General features: G+C 46.8%; 1 protein-coding gene across 2 annotated transcripts; it reads right to left on the bottom strand.

The window, feature by feature from the left end:
- Positions 1-47: 47 nt before the first annotated feature.
- Positions 48-17356, bottom strand: Coq5 (coenzyme Q5 methyltransferase). 2 transcript variants are annotated; one of them, NM_026504.2, is made up of 7 exons: positions 17108-17320; positions 13307-13456; positions 12410-12631; positions 5982-6088; positions 2107-2195; positions 1245-1356; positions 50-1157 (listed from the first exon to the last, which is right to left on the bottom strand). In NM_026504.2, the coding sequence occupies exons 1-7, from the start codon at positions 17307-17309 to the stop codon at positions 1056-1058; spliced, it is 984 nt and encodes a 327-aa protein (NP_080780.1). In that variant the 5' UTR covers positions 17310-17320; the 3' UTR covers positions 50-1055. The 2 variants fall into 2 exon arrangements, 1 of the variants encoding a protein (NP_080780.1); XR_387572.2 differs by lacking the exon at positions 2107-2195 and having other exon boundaries at positions 48-1157; positions 17108-17356.
- Positions 17357-19231: the final 1875 nt, after the last annotated feature.

The following is a 19231-nucleotide window of genomic DNA, read 5'->3' as shown; positions in this document are numbered from 1 at the left end:
ATCTATAAATGACCCCTAGTGTGTTGGGCCAAAAAGTGACATCTGAGGACCTTTCAGATAACCCTACTTTATTATATATTTTTTTAAACAAATGTTTGTATAAAGCCTAGTGTCAGGTTCAAGATACACAGAAAATCCCTTAACATCACAATGGAGGGCAATGAGATCAGGCTCTGGCTGGTCTTGGAACTGGAGGAACTGGGCTATATGCATAGTCTTATTTTTTTTTTCTTTTAAGCTTCTCTAGAGAAGTATGAGCTCAACATGCAGTCCCGCCTGGCCTGGAACTCGCTCTGCGGGCTTGGCTCAGCAGTGGCAGTGCTGAGATGGCACTTTTGTGATTCTTATTTAACTTTTTATGTATGTCAACGCGTGTGTTTGTGTGTGTGTGTTTGTGTGGGGGCATTGGGTTCCCTAGTAAGAGTTACAGAGAGTTGTAAGACACCGTGTAAGTGCCAGGAGCCGAGGGTGGCGTATATCTGTGTCACCTCTTCCAGGAAAGAGTAACAACCACACCCAAATTGTAAACTTCACTGCTTCACAGGTTCCTACTTCTGTTTGCTTCTGCGGAGCACCAAACCCAGGGCCTCCACGGGCCAGGCATGTGCTCCACTGAGCTGTACCCCTAGCCCCAGATCTCAGAGGTGCTCACCGCTGGGTGCCCACATTGTCAGCGTTCTGATGTGGACCACCTTAGATTCCAATCTGGTCTGAAGAGCTGGTTCAGATTCTCCTTGGGTTCCAGTGACCCATTACCCCTCTAGAAAACATCTGTCATGGAAGAAACTATGAACAAACTTGAGAATTGCAATCGTGCTGGTTTTACCTGACTCCCACACTGCACGGCTAAGCCTCTAGCTGGAGTCCAGCAGAAACCAGGCCAGACATTTCTGGGAGAAGGCCTCAGCAGCCTGGGCAGCTACTAATGAGAGCTAATCCAAAGTCTTAACGGCCGTAAGAGGAGACGAATGGTCAGCTACTGTCTCATCAGGGAGATGATCTGGCCCCGGGGTTCAGTAGAAATGACTGGCCTGTGTGCCACAGTAGAAAAGGAGCTAGAGTTTGAAGCCAGAGTGAATGGCCACAATCCCTGTAGTCAGGTTCTCGTACGTCACCCTCTGAAAGCCTGCGTCTTCAATCATGTCCTTGAAGTCCTCCTGAAATGCAAGAAAAGACACATGGGATGCTTGGGCTTCACCTTCGGGGACTTTGTTGTACGCCACGAAAGCTTTAAAGCTTTGTACCTGATTTGGGAACTTCCGAATACTTTCCACAAGGTATTGGTAGGACTTCCAGTCTCCTGCAATGACCTCACCAATGACAGGGATGACCTGGAAGCTGTACAGATCATAAAGCCTAAAAAACAAAAACAAACAAACAAAAAGATTTAAAGCAGGATCTGGGCTTATTTCCTGGCTACTCCACCAGTAACAAGGAAAAGTGTGTTTGTGGGTGGGGTAGCCTAGTGTACAGAGTGAGTTTCAAGACAGCCAAGGCTACACAGAGAAACCCTGTCTCAAAGAGAGAGGGGTGGAGAGAGGGAGCCTCCTGTGGGATGCCATCCTTTCATGGCCATCAGGACACTGTAGGCAGGGGTCGCTGACACAGGTGTCTACAGAGGTCAAGCAAGTGCCTGTGACAAGGCAAGTAAGCAAAGAGGAAGGCCAGGAGGCCCACAGCGTGGGACAGAGCGCCAGGAAACTGGAGGAGAGGCGGCTAACCTTGCCTCTGATCTTTGCCTGGGGAATATGCTCTGTCAAGCTTGTGACATCTGCTCTATCCACGGAAGCTGGAAATCAATTGCCTGAGTTTAAGTTTTTGGTTGGCCAGTGGGTTGGGAGAGTCTCATTCTACAGACAAGCCAGGCCTGGAACTCATTATACAGACCAGGCAAGTGTTGAACTAGAGGTGATCCTCCTGCCTTAGCTCCTGAGTAGGCCCGTGGGTACTGGTTGAGGGTCTTCTGGCCTCTGCATCTCCACTTGGGGCTCGCTGACCTCTGAGCTCACACTCAGCGCCTGTGGGGCTCACTGACTTCCTCCTCTCCTCTTTGGGGTGGGGAGCCTTTGGTGGATAAGTTTATACAGCCCTGTCACCAGCGCTAACCTGGATATGAGAGGGTCATTCACTTGGCCAAATTCCAGACAGAGAAACCGGCCTCCTGGCTTTAGGACCCGATGGGCTTCCTGGAGAGCCTGGGAGAAAGAGCGAGAAAAAGAGAAAACGAGCCTCAGCGGGTCTCTCCTCAATTCCAAGAGGCAAAGGCTGGTTGTGCACCACAGACCACTGCAGTCAATGACTAGAGAAAGCTGCTGATACAGACAGAGGACACAGCTCCAGGAGTATAAAGCTTAGAATTATGGGTCACACCTCTTCCAAAACCTTTTTTTTTTGTTTTGTTTTGTTTTGTTTTGTTTTGTTTTGTTTGAGACAGGGTTTCTCTGTATAGCCCTGGTTGTCCTGGAACTCACTTTGTAGATCAGGCTGGCCTTGAACTCAGAAATCCGCCTGCCTCTGCCTCCCGAGTGCTGGGATTAAAGGCGTGAGCCACCACGTCCGGCCCCCCAAAACCTTTTTTATGTGTGGGTGTTGTGGCAGCATGTCTGTGTACCCCGTTGTATGTGGTACCTGCAGAGGCCAGAAGAGGGCGTCATATCCCCTGGAACCGCAGTAGAGACAGGTGTGAGCTGCTATGGGTGCCAGGAATGGAGCCTGGGTCCTCTGGAAGAGCAGCCACTGAGCCATCTCTCCAGACCCCAACAGAACAATTTGAAGTAAAGGAGTCTATCTGACAGAAAATGACATGTATGTTGACAATTCATTTTATTCTTCTTGTTTGTTTGTTTTTGTTTTTGAGATAGGGATTCTTTGTGTAGCTCTGGCTGTCTGAAACTCACACAGTAAACTAAGCTGGATTCCAACTCACAGAGATCCACCTGCCTCTACCTCCTTGGTGGCTGTACACCACCACTACCAAGAGTTTTATGTGATAACATGAAGGGAAATCACCATATAAGCCTGACCAATGGCTCAGGCCTGTAACCCCAGCAGCTTGGGAGACTGAGCACAGAGGATCGTAAGTTTAAGGCCAGTCTGGGTTACAGAGCGAGTTTAAGGCCAGGTTAACTTAACGAGATTGTTAATGAGCATATATAAAAGCCCCAAGTTTAACCTTATGCACACAGGCATACACAACCACTGGTTTATGTTGTGTGTGTGTGTGTATGTATGTGTGTGTGTATGTGTGTGTGTATGTGTGTGTGTATGTGTGTGTGTGTGTGTGTTTCTTTAGATGCTGGAGACTGAACTGTATGCTCTGGGTACATGAGATCCTGCCTCAAAAAAGCAAAAGCAGTATGATGGGGGAAATGTTTAGCACGATAATATCTGAGCAGTGATGTCACACACCTCTGATCCCAGCCCTGGGGAGGCAGAATCAGATGAATCTCTGAATTCGAGGCCAGCCTGGGCTACACAGTAAGTCAGATGGTAAGTCCCATGCCCTATCAATAGACTACTTCCTGCTGATTAGGGGCATCAAGTTCCTTGGGACAAGTTTGATCTTCGCAGTCAGGATATCTGATTCCTTATTCTTCTTTTTTCTTTGCATACGACTACTTAATAACTCACAATCAACAACCCAACCTGCCTTTTGGGGAACTAGCATTTATATATTCTCTGAAAAGTCACCAGAATTCCCAACATCACCCACTGTAGAAATTATATGCAGCTGGCAAAAATCACACCCCTCCTAGGGCACAAAACAAACCACAGTCAGCTGCTGTTAACAATATGAAGCAGCCCCATATCCCACACCGGGGATTAATATGAAAACATTCTTGTATTATTTTTGTGTTTTTCAAAGAAACCAAGTTCTCACTACACATAGGAGTTGGTTCTTTCCTTCTCTCTGCCTTGTATGTCCTGGGGATGGAAGTCAGGTTGTTAGGTTTGGTAGCAAGTGCATTCACCCTGCTCGCTTGCTCTGGTTAGTTTCTCTGTGTAGCCTTTGCTGTCCTGGAGCTCACAGAAATCTGCCTGCCCCGGCCTCCAAAATGCTGGGATTAAAGGCTACCCTGCTCTTTTGATCTTGGGTTCCAAGTCTTATAGAGAAGAGGAAAGAGGTGTCAGAGAGGGGGAAGTAAGGGAGAGAAAGAAAACCAAAACAAAGAAACAGGGAGGAAGGGGTGGGGGAGGGAGGGGGACGCCCCCACACTCCCAGGAGGTGTGCACACACTCAACTGATCATGTGGGGTTCCCACAAGGCTCCACTTAAAGGTCCACAGAACCTTTCCACAGTGTCACCTTCAGGTCTTAGCTAAGTACTACCTGTATTCAAACCAGAGCAGTCAATACAAACGGCGTTCTACCCGAAAGTCAGACAGTGGGAGTCCACATCACAGAAGCTATTTGCACATCCCACACCAGGGATTAAAGTGTGCCACCACTGCCCCTCAGGTTTCGTCTTTCTAAGTTACCAGTTGTTTTAGTCAGGACATTGAGCCAGAGTCACAGACCCATTCTTGGTTGCTCAGGTTGGTGCCTGCATTCTCTGGTGGCTGGGCCTGCTGTGGCACTTCCTGCTTCCTCTTGGGAAGCTGTGTGAGTTTGCAGGTCAGAGGCATGGTCAGACACAGGAAAGGGCACACAGATGGTGTCAGGCAGAAGGAACATCATGGCTCCTCTAGAGCAAGAGGGAATGCTCTTTTCTTATTGGGATTCAGCTCTTTATTTCTACCTGACTGAATATTCTGTTCAAAACAGTTCAAGTCCAACCTGAGCTGAAGGGCAGCCAGAGCAGCACAGAGAAACCCTATCTGGAGGGGAAAAAAGAAGATGGAGGAGGAAGAGGAAGAGGAAGAGAAGGAAGAAGAGGGAAGGAAAGAAAAAAGACAAAAAAAAAAAAAAAAAAAAGAACTCAGGTGGAGAGATGGCTCAGTAGTTAAGAGCACTGGCTGCTCTTCCAGAGGTCCTGAGTTCAAATCCCAGCAGCTACATGGTGGCTCACAACCATTTGTAATGGGATCTGATACTCTCTTCTGGTGTGTCTCAAGACAGCTACAGTGTACTCCTATACATAAATAATTCTTTAAGACGGCACAGGCATCGGGCAGAGCTGCTTTGTGCCACCCCAACCCATGGAAGGTGCTGATCATCGGGGGTGGAGATGGGGGCGTCTTATGGGAAGTGGTGAAGCACCCCTCTGTGGAGTCTGTAGTCCAGTGCAAAATCAATGAGGATGTCACTGAAGTCTCTAAGACGTCCTGGACCAGATTCCCAGGTGACTCTTGTCCACCCACCAAGTGTTAGAGGTCTCAGAATGCCGCCTGGCTTACCCTGCTGGGTGGACTCAGGACTCAGTCTCTGTGTCTGACTATCTCTGTGGCGTTCAGCCCCACACCTATGCCCTGTGACCCAACAAAATTCATGTTTATTTATAACAACAACAACAACAAAAAAAATTCTTTAAAAAAAAAAAAGAAAAGAAAAAAGAAAAAAAGAACTGATCTCTAGGGCTGAAGAGATGGCTCAGTGGCTAAAAGCACTGACTGCTCATGCAGGGGACCCAGGTTCAAGTTCCTAGCACCCATATCAGATGGCCTTTAATTGCCTATAATCCAGCTACAGAGGACCCAATATCCTCTGGGCCTCTAAGGGCACTTCGTATACAAGGTGCACATAGACTCACACAGGCACATAGATAGGCACATGCACATCAATGAAAATGTTTAAAAGAGAAGAGGGCTATGGAGATAGCTCACAGCATCTCCATACATCTCATGCAACACCCCCATACATGCCAATACACACTAATAAATACATTGAGGAGGAGGAGAAAGAGACCTCTAAGCTTAAGATAGTCAATCCTCTTAAGTGCTGTGCTCAGAACAGACTCTCCCCTCTCCTCAGCTGAGGTAGGTCTACTCCAGGGACACCATTATCCTCAAAGTCACAGAAGCTGAGCACGCAGCAGTTCATACCTGGTCAATGTGTGTGACATTCCGGATCCCAAATGCAATGGTGTAAACATCAAAGCTGTCGTCATCGAAGGGCAGTTCTTCAGCGTCTCCCAGCACCCACGCCAGTCCTGGAAGACAAAAGCCGCTCTGGTGTACAGAGAGGTTCACTGGGTAGCTGTGTCCCATGCACCTGAGGAGTGAGACTCAGGCTTCGTGGTACGTGCGCCAATAAAAGGAACCAGTGTGGATGGTTCAGTGACGTGGGGCTCATGATCCCAGGTCTGGGCAAGGTCAGAAGTGAAGTGAGGGAGAATTTGAGGTCTGCCTGGTGTTGGGGGGACCATGGGTGTTGTGGGGATCTTGGATTGCAACAGAAAGCGTGACACACCTACCTTCACTGTATGCCTGCTGTTTTTACTGCCTGTCCTCCAATTTTGAGAACCTAACTTATTTGGGGACAGTTACCTACTGGCATTTTCTCTTTCAGTGCTGGGGACAAATGCTGGCACTCGGTCCTGGGCAAAGGCTGCCCCTGAGCTACACCTCTAGCCCTACCCTAAGCAATTTCCCCATCCAGGCGCTTCATGGTTAGCCCTGTGCTGAGCTCCCAGGCCTGAGGTTTTGAGACGACTTTCACCCACTGTTACTTAGGTCCTTTCCTTCAACTGGGGCGGGGCATCAAACCCAGAGCCTCACATACATGATGCAAATATTCTGCCACTGAGCCACAGTCTGAAGATTCAAAAATACTCTTGGTTTTGGTTTCTTATTTATTTATGTGTCTATCACATGTGTGGTGGAGGCCTAGGCCCAGACAGGCCAGAGGAGGTCACTGGTTCCTTACAGACTGCCCACACGGATGCTGGGTACCGGGTTCAGGTCCTCTGCAGGAGCAGGAAGCACTCCTAATCACTGCACCATTGCTCCAGGCCCTGCTTCAACTTATCTGTAAAATGGAAATAAACTGGAGGGGGTTTTTTTGTTTTTGTTTTTTTTAATTTCGAATGACGTGGTTAATCTTCCATGTTTATTTTCTCTCTCTATTGTCTCTTTGGTGAGCTCCCTACTCAAATCTGATGTCTATTTAAAAAAAAAAGATTTATTTATTTTATGTATGTCCATTACATTACATTACATTGTAAGCCACTGTGTGGTTGCTGGGAATTGAACTCAGGACCTCTGGAAGAGCAGTCAGTGCTCTTAAACGCTGAGCCATCTCTCCAGCCCAGACTGGAAGTTGTTTATTTATTTTATGTATGTGATATACTGTCCTTCAGATCCCATTACAGATGGTTGTAAGCCACTATGTGGCTCAGGACCTCTGGAAGAACAGTCAGTACTCTTAACCCCTGAGCCATCTTTCCAGCCCCCAGTCTGGAAGTTTTGAATGAGTGACTAGCACAGACTTCAGCATGTGCCTATTTCTGCAGCTGCTGTTCCCATCTCCAGACCCCTACCCGTGGAATCTATGTTGAGATAGTTAAAGAGGGGCTAGGCCTAGAGATGACTCAGTTGTTAAAGAGTAGTTGTTACTCTTGCAGGGGACCTGGGTTCAATTCCCAGCACCCACCTGTTTGGCCACAAACATCTGTAACTCCAGTTCTAGGAAATCCAACCCCCTTTTCTGTCCTCTTTGGGCACCAGGCATGAGTTCAGTGCACAAACATACATGCAAGGAAAACATACATATAAAACAATAAGTCATTAAAAAAGAAAACACGTGACTAGGTTAAAGTGTTGAAGGCTCAGAGGCAGAACACACAGACAGTCCTGGGTTCAGCCCGTAGCATCACTCTGCCCCCTTCTCTCTGAGTGGTCAGTAAGACAGACCCGTGCGGGGAATACATTTAAATGCAACTGAGAATGACCTTGAACTTCTGATCTTCCAGGGCCACAGGGTTATGGGCATGTGTCTCTACCAGCTTGCAGGAATCCTCCTGCCTCCACTTCCTGAGTGCTGGGGCTAGATAACAGTGGATGCCACTGTCCCCGGCTCCAGCTCTCTTTTAACTTTAACTTCATTTTGGGATGAATTAAATGAAACTGTCCAAGGCTGACCAGGAATAAACCCACTTAAGCCCATGGCAGTTTTTGTTTTTGTTTTTGTTTGGTTTGGTTTTTCGAGACAGGGTTTCTCTGTGTAGCCCTGGCTGTCCTGGAACTCACTTTGTAGACCAGGCTGGCCTCAAACTCAGAAATCCGCCTGCCTCTGCCTCCCGAGTGCTGCCCTGGAGTTTTTGATTCTCTTGCCTCAGCCTCCAAAATATATGGGATTACAGGCCTGTATTCTGTGTTCAGAATTCCGTTCTGTATTCCGGCCTGGTTCTGTGTTCAGAAAACAATAGATTCTTATCAGCTTAACTGTTCCTGAAGGATGTGGGTTTGCAGCTAACTGATTAACTAAGAGCAGCAGGAGGCTCTGCAGAGAAAGGTTATCATCAGGCCTGACACTGAGTCTGGCCCCTGGAAACAGCACAGTGGAAGGAGAGAGCTGCTTCTCACTGACTATTCTCTGACATCCACAAAAACACACTTGTGCATGCATGCATGGACACACACACACACACAGAGGCACAGACAGACACACAAAACAGGCAAATTAATGTAAAAGACCCCACAACGCCGGGCAGTGGTGGCGCACGCCTTTAATCCCAGCACTTGGGAGGCAGAGGCAGGTGGATTTCTGAGTTCAAGGCCAGCCTGGTCTACAAAGTGAGTTCCAGGACAGCCAGGGCTATACAGAGAAACCCTGTCTCGAAAAAAAACAAAACAAAAAAAAAAGACCCCACAACTGTCACAGTGTTCCAGGAGGCTACTGTTTGGTCTAAGCTCCGCACTGGGACACTGTGCATGCATGCAGAAAATAACCTGTGAAAGCAGACAGAGAACTGGGTACTAACGAGCCTCCTCTGACTTGAATCCTTACAAAAGGCAAGTCAGCCAGAAAGGCCTGCAGCTGACCAGTCTCCACCCTTCCAGACTTGTCTGCAGATGGCAACTCTGCCTCAGCCAGTCAGCTCTTGATTCTCCCCTTTCTGTTTTCTCTAGGCTTTACCTTTTTATAAAACCAACCTCCATCGGCTGGAGAGACAGCCTGGTGGTTAAGAGCACTGGCTGCTCTTCCAGAGGACCCGGGTTCAATTCCTGGCATCCACATGGTGGCTCACAACTGTCTATAGCTCCAATTCATTCCAGGGGATGCAGCATCTTCACAGACATACATGCAGGTAAAACACCAGTGCACATAAAATAAAAAAAATAAATAAAACCTTCTTTGTTCAGTCATTGAAAGTCCAAGCTGGTCTTGAACTCACAGAGACCCAGCTGCCTCTGCCCCCAAGGGCTCTGATGACAGTAATGCAGCACCATGCTTGAATGGGAAGCCGTGTCACAGTCTGTGACTGAGGCTCTGTGTTGAGTAATGTTGGCAAATGACAGACTCCAGCCGCTCAGCTGAGAGGCTTGGCTGAGTGTGGTTTTTATGTGCACGCGTGCGTGTGAGCCAGCCTTAGTGTGTGTAAGTGCACTGCACATGCAGAGGAGGCCACAGGACAGGAGAGGGTCTGGAGCCCCTGGAGCTGGAGTTTTAGGCATCTGTAAACCACCCTTTCGCATGCTGGGAACCCACTGCAAGAAGAATATGGTCTCTTTTTTTTTTTTTTTTTTAAAGATTTATTTATTTATTTATTTATTTATTTATTATATGTAAGTACACTGTAGCTGTCTTCAGACACTCCAGAAGAGGGCATCAGATCTCATTACGGGTGGTTGTGAGCCACCATGTGGTTGCTGGGATTTGAACTTCGGACCTTCGGAAGAGCAGTCGGGTGCTCTTACCCACTGAGCCATCTCACCAGCCCCAGAATATGGTCTCTTTAAAAACCATTCAGTGGCCTTATTTTATCATTCCATAGTGAGGCAGGCCGAGGGAGGGCCTGCTAGCCTGGGCAATGCTACACCCTGTCTCAAACAACAGTGTCCTAAGCAGGTTCATGGCTACGCTATGGAAGAGACGGTTCCTGAGAGGGAACGTTACCTGCTGCTTACTGTTCTCACTTCTTACCGACACCAGTGAAGGGAAATACATTTTTCAGCGGGGGTAAGACACAGTGCCTTTGTCTAGTGACTGGCTGTCTTCTGACTAGTGTGAATGGCTGACAAAGAGTCCTTCATCATGAAGGCCAAGTGGGCTGTAGTCCGTCTAGGCAGCTCCTTCTTGGTGTGTGAGGAGGAAGAAGACAATAGTTGGCCTAAAATAACCAGACATTCCTGGGGGGGGGGGGGATGCTGACGCTGCCCAGAGGACTTTCTTGTGATGCGCCCATCTCTCTGGCTGCCTGCACTGCCTTGCCGGCGTGGAAGACTCAGTTCAGCTGCTGGAAAGCTGCGTCAAGAGGGCGCTATATCCAGCATCATTGGTGATCTTACAAATAGTAAGGGCAAGCTTTTGTGGAGCTTGTTTAAGATGATCTCACTACATAGCCCGGCGTAGGTTGGAACATACGATGTAGACCAGGCAGCCCTCAAACCCACAAAGATTTACCTAGTTTTGCCTCCCAAGTTCTGGGATTAAAAGTATGTACCACCATACCAGGCTAGAGAAGGAATTTTGAAATATTTAATGGCTAGATGTAAAATCAGGGATAGCACAGGCCGCATGTGCAAGAACCTGGGTTCAATCCCCTGGTACTGGAAAAATAGAAAGAAAAAAGAAAAAAAAGAAGGGCTGGAGAGATGGCTCAGTGGTTAAGAGTGGTTGGCTGCTCTTCCAAAGGTCCTGAGTTCAGTTTTTTGTTTTGTTTTGTTTTTTGTTTTTTTTTTTTTTTTTTTTTTTACAATCAAAAATTTAATAACAAAGATACTATTTCCAACATGGTCAAATATACACAGCTAAGCCCAGAGTTAAAAAAAAATGTATCCAGCTCAACAGTACAGTCAGACAATTTTGTACAGAACATTCAAAAGATCAACAGAAAATACAGGAGCACAAAAGTAAAAAAAATATTTAAAGAGAATCTCTAAGCAGCATTTTCTTCCTGCAAAACAGACATAGACCTTGTACTGATTAAATATCTACAAGTGCTTTTCCTTTACAAAAATACATAAGATTCTTAATAGACTAAGTCATTAACAATGACCTGGTAATTCTTTCAATTTGAATGATTCATAAGCTAAATCTTACAACCACGTTTTTTGTTTTTTTGAGACAGGATTTCTCTGTATACCCCTGGCTATCCTGGAACTCACTATGTAGACCAGGCTGGCCTTGAACTCAGAAATCCGCCTGCCTCTGCCTCCCGAGTGCTGGGATTAAAGGCTTGCGCCACCATGCTCGGCCTAGGTCCTGAGTTCAAATACCAGGAACCACATGGTGGCTCACAACCATCCTTAATGAGATCTGATGCCCTCTTCTGGGGTGTCTGGAGATAGATACAGTGTACTTACATATAATAAATAAATATTTTAAAAACAAACAAAGAAAGAGAAAACTGTATGACTTCAGAAGATCCTGCTATGAGTTCAAGGCCAGCCTGGTCTACAGAGTAAGCTCCAGGTTAGTCAAGGCTATACACAGAGTTAAGATACTGTCTCAACACAAAATAAAACAAAACAACAACAACAACAAACTTGAAAAAGAAGATTCTTAGGACTAGTGAGATGGCTCAGTGGGTAAAGGTGACTGCTGCCAACCCTGATGATATGAGTTTGATCCCCAAAACTAATTCCCACAAATTGTCTCTGACCTCCACAGGAGTGCTACAGCATCAGCATAGTTCATGTCCCCTTTCTCCATTAAATAAAAACTGTAATTAAAAAATAATTGCCGGGCGTGGTGGCGCATGCCTTTAATCCCAGCACTCGGGAGGCAGAGGCAGGCGAATTTCTGAGTTCGAGGCCAGCCTGGTCTACAAAGTGAGTTCCAGGACAGCCAGGGCTACACAGAGAAACCCTGTCTCAAAAGACCAAAAACCAAAAACCAAAAAAAAAAAAAAAAAAATGAAAAATGGCTGGAGAAATGGCCCAGCAGTTAAGAGCACTGGCTGGTCTAGAGGACCTGAGTTTGAGTCCCAACATGCAGTTGGCTTACAATCCTCTGTCACTCCAGTCCTAGGAGATCTGATGCCCTCTTCTGGCCTCTGTAGGCACCAGGCACCTCAGGCTGCAGAGACACATATGCAGGTTAAACACCAGACACATTAAAAAAAGATCATAACGGAAAAGAAGATCCTTGAGCTCTGGGGCCACACAAGGCTGCTGGTCAAGCTCAGCGTGTGGCTCCAGTTCTGGGGCACACCTACGAGCTGTGCTAAGCACACACACCATCTTCAGCTGCTGCTGACTGCTCACACTTCCACAAGCTGGAGCACTTGACAGTTCAGCACCCGACGGGCACCTCTTACTGTACACACACGCAGACAGACGCTGCCCGTGTCTGCCGGGGGACTCACCAGCTGTGTGTCCTTGGTCCAAGGCCTTCTGCTTCCCAACCTTTAGCATCTCCCTGTTGATGTCACAGACCGTGGCAAGTGAACCTCCCAAGGAATCCTCTTCATTCTGGTACTTTTTGGCAATTTCTTCCCAGGATAGGTTTTGCTGAGTCCTTAGCTGTCTCCTCTGTCTCCTCTGATGTTGTGCCTGAACGTAACTAAGGAACCGGAACGCAATGTCACCTGCGGGAAGCCAACAGAAGGAAAGAAGATGCAAACAAAACCAAGCAAACGGTCTCCCAAGCCCCTAAGAGTGATAAGAGGCCAAGAAGGGATACGTGAGGATGGACGTTTCTACTCCTTTCATTCCCATCTGACAATGTCTATGTTGTCCTTGAGGCTGGCCTTCAACTCCTGATCCTCCCGCTATGATCTCCTGAGCTGATTACAGATGCATGCTCCCATTCCTGACTCAGTGGTTAAGAGCACTGACTGCTCTTCCAGAGGTCCTGAGTTCAATTCCCAGCAACCACATGGTGCCTCACAACCATCTGTAATGGGATCTGATGCCCTCTTGTCCCACGCAGGTGCATGGAGATACAGCACTCATATATATACAATAAATCTTTAAAGAAAAGAAAAGCTCCAGGCACACCAGGGTTGGTGGCACACGCCTTTGATCCCAGCACTTGGGAGGCAGAGGCAAGTGAATCTTTGTGAGTTCGAGGCCAACCTGGTCTACACAGTGAGTCCCAGGACAGCTAGAGCTACACAGAGAAACCCTGTCTTGAAAACAAACAGAAAGGCACCAGGTGCCAAGCTGCTTTGGACCAACAGGTCTGCCCTCTCTCTGACCTTCTACCTAATGTGGGTGAGGCAGCCACTCCAACAGCAGACAGACACCAAGGCCAGCATTACCTGTGCCTCCAGCCATGTCGAGCAGCTGGGTCCCGGGCAGCGGGTGCATCTTCCTGATAAGCAAATCCTTCCAAGCTCGATGGATGCCGAGACTCATCATGTCATTCATCAGATCGTACTTCTTGGCCACGTTCTCAAACACCTGGTAGACTGGGGCAGGACAGAAACTGTGACCAACAGGAGTGACTTGGGGGTGCAGGACAGACACTGTGATCAACAGGATCAACTTGGGGAAATGTAAATGAAGATGACAAAAGGGAGCTTTGCCTCTTGAAAGTGTCTGTCTTTGCATGGTGACGCTAAGACAAAATACTCGATGTCCAAGATACAACTTAACATTACGTTTCCCCCTCTTGTGGTGCGAGGGACTGAACCCAGGGCCTTGCACATAGCAGGCAAGGACTCTATCAGAGAGTGACTTCCTTAGCCCTCAACACCACCTTGAATCAAAAAGCTTAAAAGTCCACAAAAGAAGTCAACCTCGCTGGGCAGTGGTGGTACATGCCTTTAATCCCCCCCCCCCCCCCCGCTGACCTCTGACCTCCACAGGAGTGCTACGGCATCAGCATAATTCACCCCGCTTTCTCCATTAAATAAAAACTGTAATTAAAAAATAATTGCTGGGCGTGGTGGCACATGCCTTTAATCCCAGCACTTCGGAGGCAGAGGCAGGAGGATTTCTGATTTTGAGGCCAGCCTGGTCTACAGAGTGAGTTCCAGGACAGCCAGGGCTACACAGAGAAACCCTGTCTCAACAAAACTAAAAAAGAAAAAAAAAAAAAAAAAAAGAAAGAAAAAGGAAAAGAAAAGAGGAGGACTGGGACGATGGTGTAGGCAGAGGCAGGGGGAGCTCTCTGAGTAAGAAGCCAGTCTGGACAACAGAGTGAGTCCCAGGACAGCCAAGGCTACACAGAGAAACCCTGTCAAGAAAAAAAAAAAGAAAACAGAAAGGAAAGCATAGGGGTGTGTACTAACCAGTGACCAGTTACGTCATCTGCTTTATAGACAGTTTATACTCAGGCCACAGCACAATACTTCTAAACCCAGGTTGCATACTAAAGAACTGAAAGAGGAAACTGAGCAACAAGAAGGGAGAGAGCAAGGGAATGAGGGCATAGATCATGACTGGATGAGGAAGCCCGGGACTTAATCCCCAGCACTGCGGCGAATAAGAGCCCAGCAAATGAGAACAGCCACAAAGAGCACTGACCCCTGCCAGTGCGGTGGCATGCGGAAGAGGGGGACGCAGCAGAGGAGTCCTGTGAGTGAGGGTGAACTCTCTGACCTAGGGGAGGCAGAAGGGTTGTGCCAGTCGGGTTCAAGGTGTTTCAGAGGAAGAAGTGGCAGGAAATAAAACTCATAGGGACAGAGAAATGGCTCAGTGGGTAGAGCACTTCAAGCCTGAAGATGTGAGTTTGGGGGAACAGGACTCACATGGCAAAGGAGAAAACTGACACCTGCGAGTAGTCTTCTGCTCTCACAGAGCCCTCAGACACACACACACACACTCACACACACTCACACAGCATACACACACTCACACACACACACACACTCACACAACATACACACACCCACACACACACAACATACACACACACTCACACCCACACACCCACACACACACTCACACAACATACACACACTCACACACACACACTCACACAACATATACACACTCACATACACACACACAACATACACACACACTCACACACACACACAACATACACACACTCACACACACACACACACAACATACACACACACTCACACACACACACACACACACAACATACAAATAGAATAGAATTTTTTTCCAATTTCCATTCAAGAGGTTCTTGAAGGTATTTCCTGATGTTGAAAGCAACGAGGCTAGAAGCTGACCAGGCTACCTCTCCACACTCGAAATGAAAGCTTAGAAAGGGGTGAATCTGCCAAGCCACAGGAAGCATGCTTGATCACTACCCTAAGCTCCATAATGAGGGAAAAAGTGTTCACATCACTCCTGTTACATTTTAAAACAAAAATAAAACAATATGATTCCCCTCAAAACTGTAATTTTTCTTAGGATTTAAAATTTTAAACCAAAATTAAGAACTGTAAAAATGTTAGTGAAATCCCATCTGTTGGACTTTTAAAAATATATTAATTTTTATTTTATGCGTGTTGAGTATTTGCCTGCATGTATGTCTGGGTGCCACATGTGTGCCCATGGAGGCCAGAAGAGGCCTTCGGATTCCTTGGAACAGGTTACAGTCTGTGGTTCTCAACCTCTAAATGCTGACCCTTTAGTTCAGTTCTTCATGTTGTGGGGACCCACAATCACAAAATTATTTTCATTGCTAATTCATAAGTACATAACAGTAGTTTTGCTGCTGTTGTGAGTCATAATGTAAATAACTGGATTTTCTGATGGTCTTAGGCGATCCCTGTGCAAGAGTGACTCTACCCTAAAGGAGTCAAACGTCTTGCTGTTATAGACAATTGTGAACAATCATGTGAATGCTAGGACTGAAGTGCTTGTAGCTGCTAAGCAGTTGTTTTCGTTGTTTAGTTTGTTTGTTGTTTTTTGGTTTTGTTTTTTAGGAAAGGTTTTGAACTTGTGATCCTACCCCAGGCCTCCTGAATGCATGGCACTGTATGTGTCAGACAGTTCTGATGTTTTATTTTTCTTGGAGACAGGGTTTCATAGTGTAACTCTGATTGTCCTGGAACTCTCTATGTAGGCAAGGATGGCCCTGAACTATGTGTGAGCGTGTGTTTTTAAAAGGAGGGGATAGCGTCTTTTTTTTTTTTTTTTTGGTTTGGTTTTGGTTTTTTGAGACAGGGTTTCTCGTGTAGCTCTGGCTGTCCTGGAACTCACTTTGTAGACCAGGCTGGCTTCAAACTCAGAAATCCGCCTGCCTCTGCCTCCCAAGTGCTCGGCTTTTTTTTTTTTTTTTTTTTTCTTTTTTTAGTGTCTTTCTTTAGTAAGAAAATAAGGATGTAAATTCTGTGTTAGACAAGTAGTTACTCTTCTAACTTACAAGTTTATACTTATCTTTGTGGAGGCAGTATCTCTCTGTCTGAGGCTGGCTTCAAATTCACAGTACAGTAAGAGAATTACCTTGTACTTGTAACCTTCCCCCACACACCTGCCAAGTGCTGGGAACACAGTTTACACCACCACACAAATTATGAGGTGCTGGGGATGAAACTGAGCCGCAGGAAGTGACAGGCCAGCAGCACTCGACCAATTGTGCCACAGTCCCAGCTCCTGGCTACCATTTTAAATAGTGCAAGCTTAACCTTAACCCTATATTCCCTCAGAAAAGTAGTAACAACAGTCACTAGTGGGAAACTGAAGTGAGAAATGGGTGGGGGGAAAATCTGTACACGGCACCTGGCATACGTATAGGACAATCTCGCAGTTGACGAGCGTAAAGGGTCATGCTGTGCTTCAAAGAGGGAAAAGCCGGGTTTGGTGGCGCACAGCCTTTAATGGCAGCGCTCCAGAGGCAGAGGCACAGGCAGGTGCATCTCTGTGAGTTCGAGGCCATCCTGGACAGCTCCAGGGCAGTCAAGGTGACACAGAGAGACCCTGACAAAAGGGGGCGCGTCGCCGGGGGCAGCGTCTCAAATGGCTGCAGTGGCAGTGACAGCAAATGAGTCCCCGAAAGGGAAGCTGGGTCTGGGAAGTCAGGACAGTAAGGAACACAGCTCCGGGGCCGACAGGGCATCCAATCAACCCTCAGTGAGAAAAGGAACCCGAACAGGAGCCCGACAGGTCCCTCCATCCACCCTCGCGCCCTCTGTCACCTTTGCTTCCTTTCTCCCCTTCCGACACGGTCTCAAACCCGAAGTGCGTTTCCGCGGCTCGCTTCTCCTGGGACAAGGACCGCGTTCCCAGCGTGGCCCATGGCCAGGATCTATGACACCCGGGGAGCCTGCAGTGTCCCGTGGCTCGCCACCACCCGCGGCCGCAGACGCGCCATAGAACGCAGCACCTGGGCGCCGCCATCGTGACACCCCGGCGACCGCGGGGCGGGGAGAACGTCGGGTTGCGTCACCAGCCGGGTGACGGCGGCCGACAGGAGACACATTAGTGGAACGCACCCCCAAACGCCTGTTTTTTTAAGGAGTCCTCCTGGTTTAGGATTTGGAAACCTGAAAGCCTTTCCTGTGTTCCCTGACTGAATCTAGAGTTTAGCAGGAATAAGCAGAATTCAGACAGAGGCCCTAATTATATTTCAGCGGCCATATTTCCATCCTGTTAGCTAGGACTAAAGACTACTATGGAAAAGACAACTGAATAGACCAGGCTGGCCCGGAACTCGCAGAAATCCACCCAAGTGCTGGAGTGTGCTCCCTCATGCCCTGCAACTTTTGTTTTCTGGTGCAGGAACTGGGTGAAATTGAGGCATGTTGTAAGTTAAAGATCAAAATTACATGATTTGAAAAAAAAATATATATATATGTATACACATATATGTGTATATATGTATATGTATATACACACATACATATATGTGTATATATGTATATGTATATACACACATACATATATGTGTATGTATGTATATGTGTGTGTATACATATGTGTGTGTATACATATATGTACACATACAAACATACATCTAAAGTAAAGTATATACACTTGTGTGTCTGTGGATGTATGTGAACGTGAGTGCAGCTGCCTGTGGAACCCAGAGATGTCAGATATCTTAAAACTGTAGTTTTAGGTGAATGAGCATAAGGATTTGGGTGCTGGTGACAAGCATTATAACTGATGAGTCAACCCCCCTGTGTGTGCCTCATGTGAATATATATATTTTTTAAAGCTGGAACTAGTTTACCTAGTCCAGAGTGTACTTGAACTCATAACATGCCTGGTTAAGTCAGACAGCACAAGCCTGAACTCCTCCCACATCGTTTTAGTGGCATCTGGAATGGTGTGCAGGTTCTAGTGCACACTTGAACAGTGCTGTGACACTAAACTCTACCCGAGTGCCTTTTAAATGTATTTAATTTTGGTTTGTTTGTTTTATGAGACAGGGTTTCTCTGTGTAGCCTTGGCTGTCCTGGAACTTGCTCTGTAGGCCAGGCTGACCTGGAACTCAGAAATCTGCCTGCCTCTGCCTCCCAACTGCTGGGATCAAAGGTGTGTGCCACCACCAACTGGTAGTATATTTAATTTTAAAATAAATAAATAATAATTAAATAAATTGTGTCTTTTTGATGTGTGTGTGTGCATGCACGCGTGTTCTCACACGTAGGCGTGCACATGCCAAGATCCATGTGTGGAGGTCAGGAGATGACTTTCAGGGGTCAGTTCTCCATGGCCCTGGGAATTGAACTCACATCCTCAGGCTTACAACTAAAGCACTGTGATCTACTGAGCCACCTTGCCAGCTCTTATCTTTTATGTTGAGATAGCATTTCACTAAGTTGGCAAGGCCTTGAACTCACTTTGTCACCTAGATACAGGCTTTGAACTTTTGATCTTCCTGGTAGGTGGGATTAAAGGCCTGTATCACTACACAGGGCCTTTAAAAATTTTTTTAAACTGAAGCCAGGCAGTGGTGGCGCATGCCTTTAATCCCAGCACTTGGGAGGCAGAGGTAGGCAGATTTCTGAGTTTGAGGCCAGCCTGTTCTATGGAGTGAGTTCCAGGACAGCTCGGGCTACACAGAAAAACCCTGTCTCAAAAAAACAAAACAAAAAAAATTGATTTTTTTTTATGGTCAAGATAACATATTACAGAACATCTTGTCCAAAGGCAAGTATAGAGATTGCTGAATTCTGCTTGAATGTTTCTGTTTTAAATCCCTTTTAAATGTATATTTTCTGTAAATATTTCACAAGGAGAAGATGCCAAGGATCCTAAGAAAGAAATTTTAAATGAAGAGTGTCTTCTCCATTCAGTATATCCTGACAGATGGA

The sequence above is a fragment of the Mus musculus genome, chromosome 5, assembly GCF_000001635.26.
Source record: "Mus musculus strain C57BL/6J chromosome 5, GRCm38.p6 C57BL/6J".
Classification (NCBI taxonomy): Eukaryota; Metazoa; Chordata; class Mammalia; order Rodentia; family Muridae; genus Mus; species Mus musculus.
Note: the sequence above shows the minus strand (reverse complement) of the source record. Positions and strands in the feature narration are given on the sequence as shown.

What these genes read in the sequence shown, in the direction of transcription:
- Coq5 (NM_026504.2), bottom strand. Translation starts at nt 17,309, where the DNA reads ATGGCGGCGCCCAGGTGCTGCGTTCTATGGCGCGTCTGCGGCCGCGGG. An exon ending in GGACCAAGGACACACAGCTG is followed by an intron (nt 6,089 to 12,409) that starts GTGAGTCCCCCG and finishes TTTGTCTTCCAG; the next exon opens with GACTGGCGTGGGTGCTGGGA. An exon ending in AATGACCCTCTCATATCCAG is followed by an intron (nt 1,357 to 2,106) that starts GTTAGCGCTGGT and finishes TTTGTTTTTTAG; the next exon opens with GCTTTATGATCTGTACAGCT.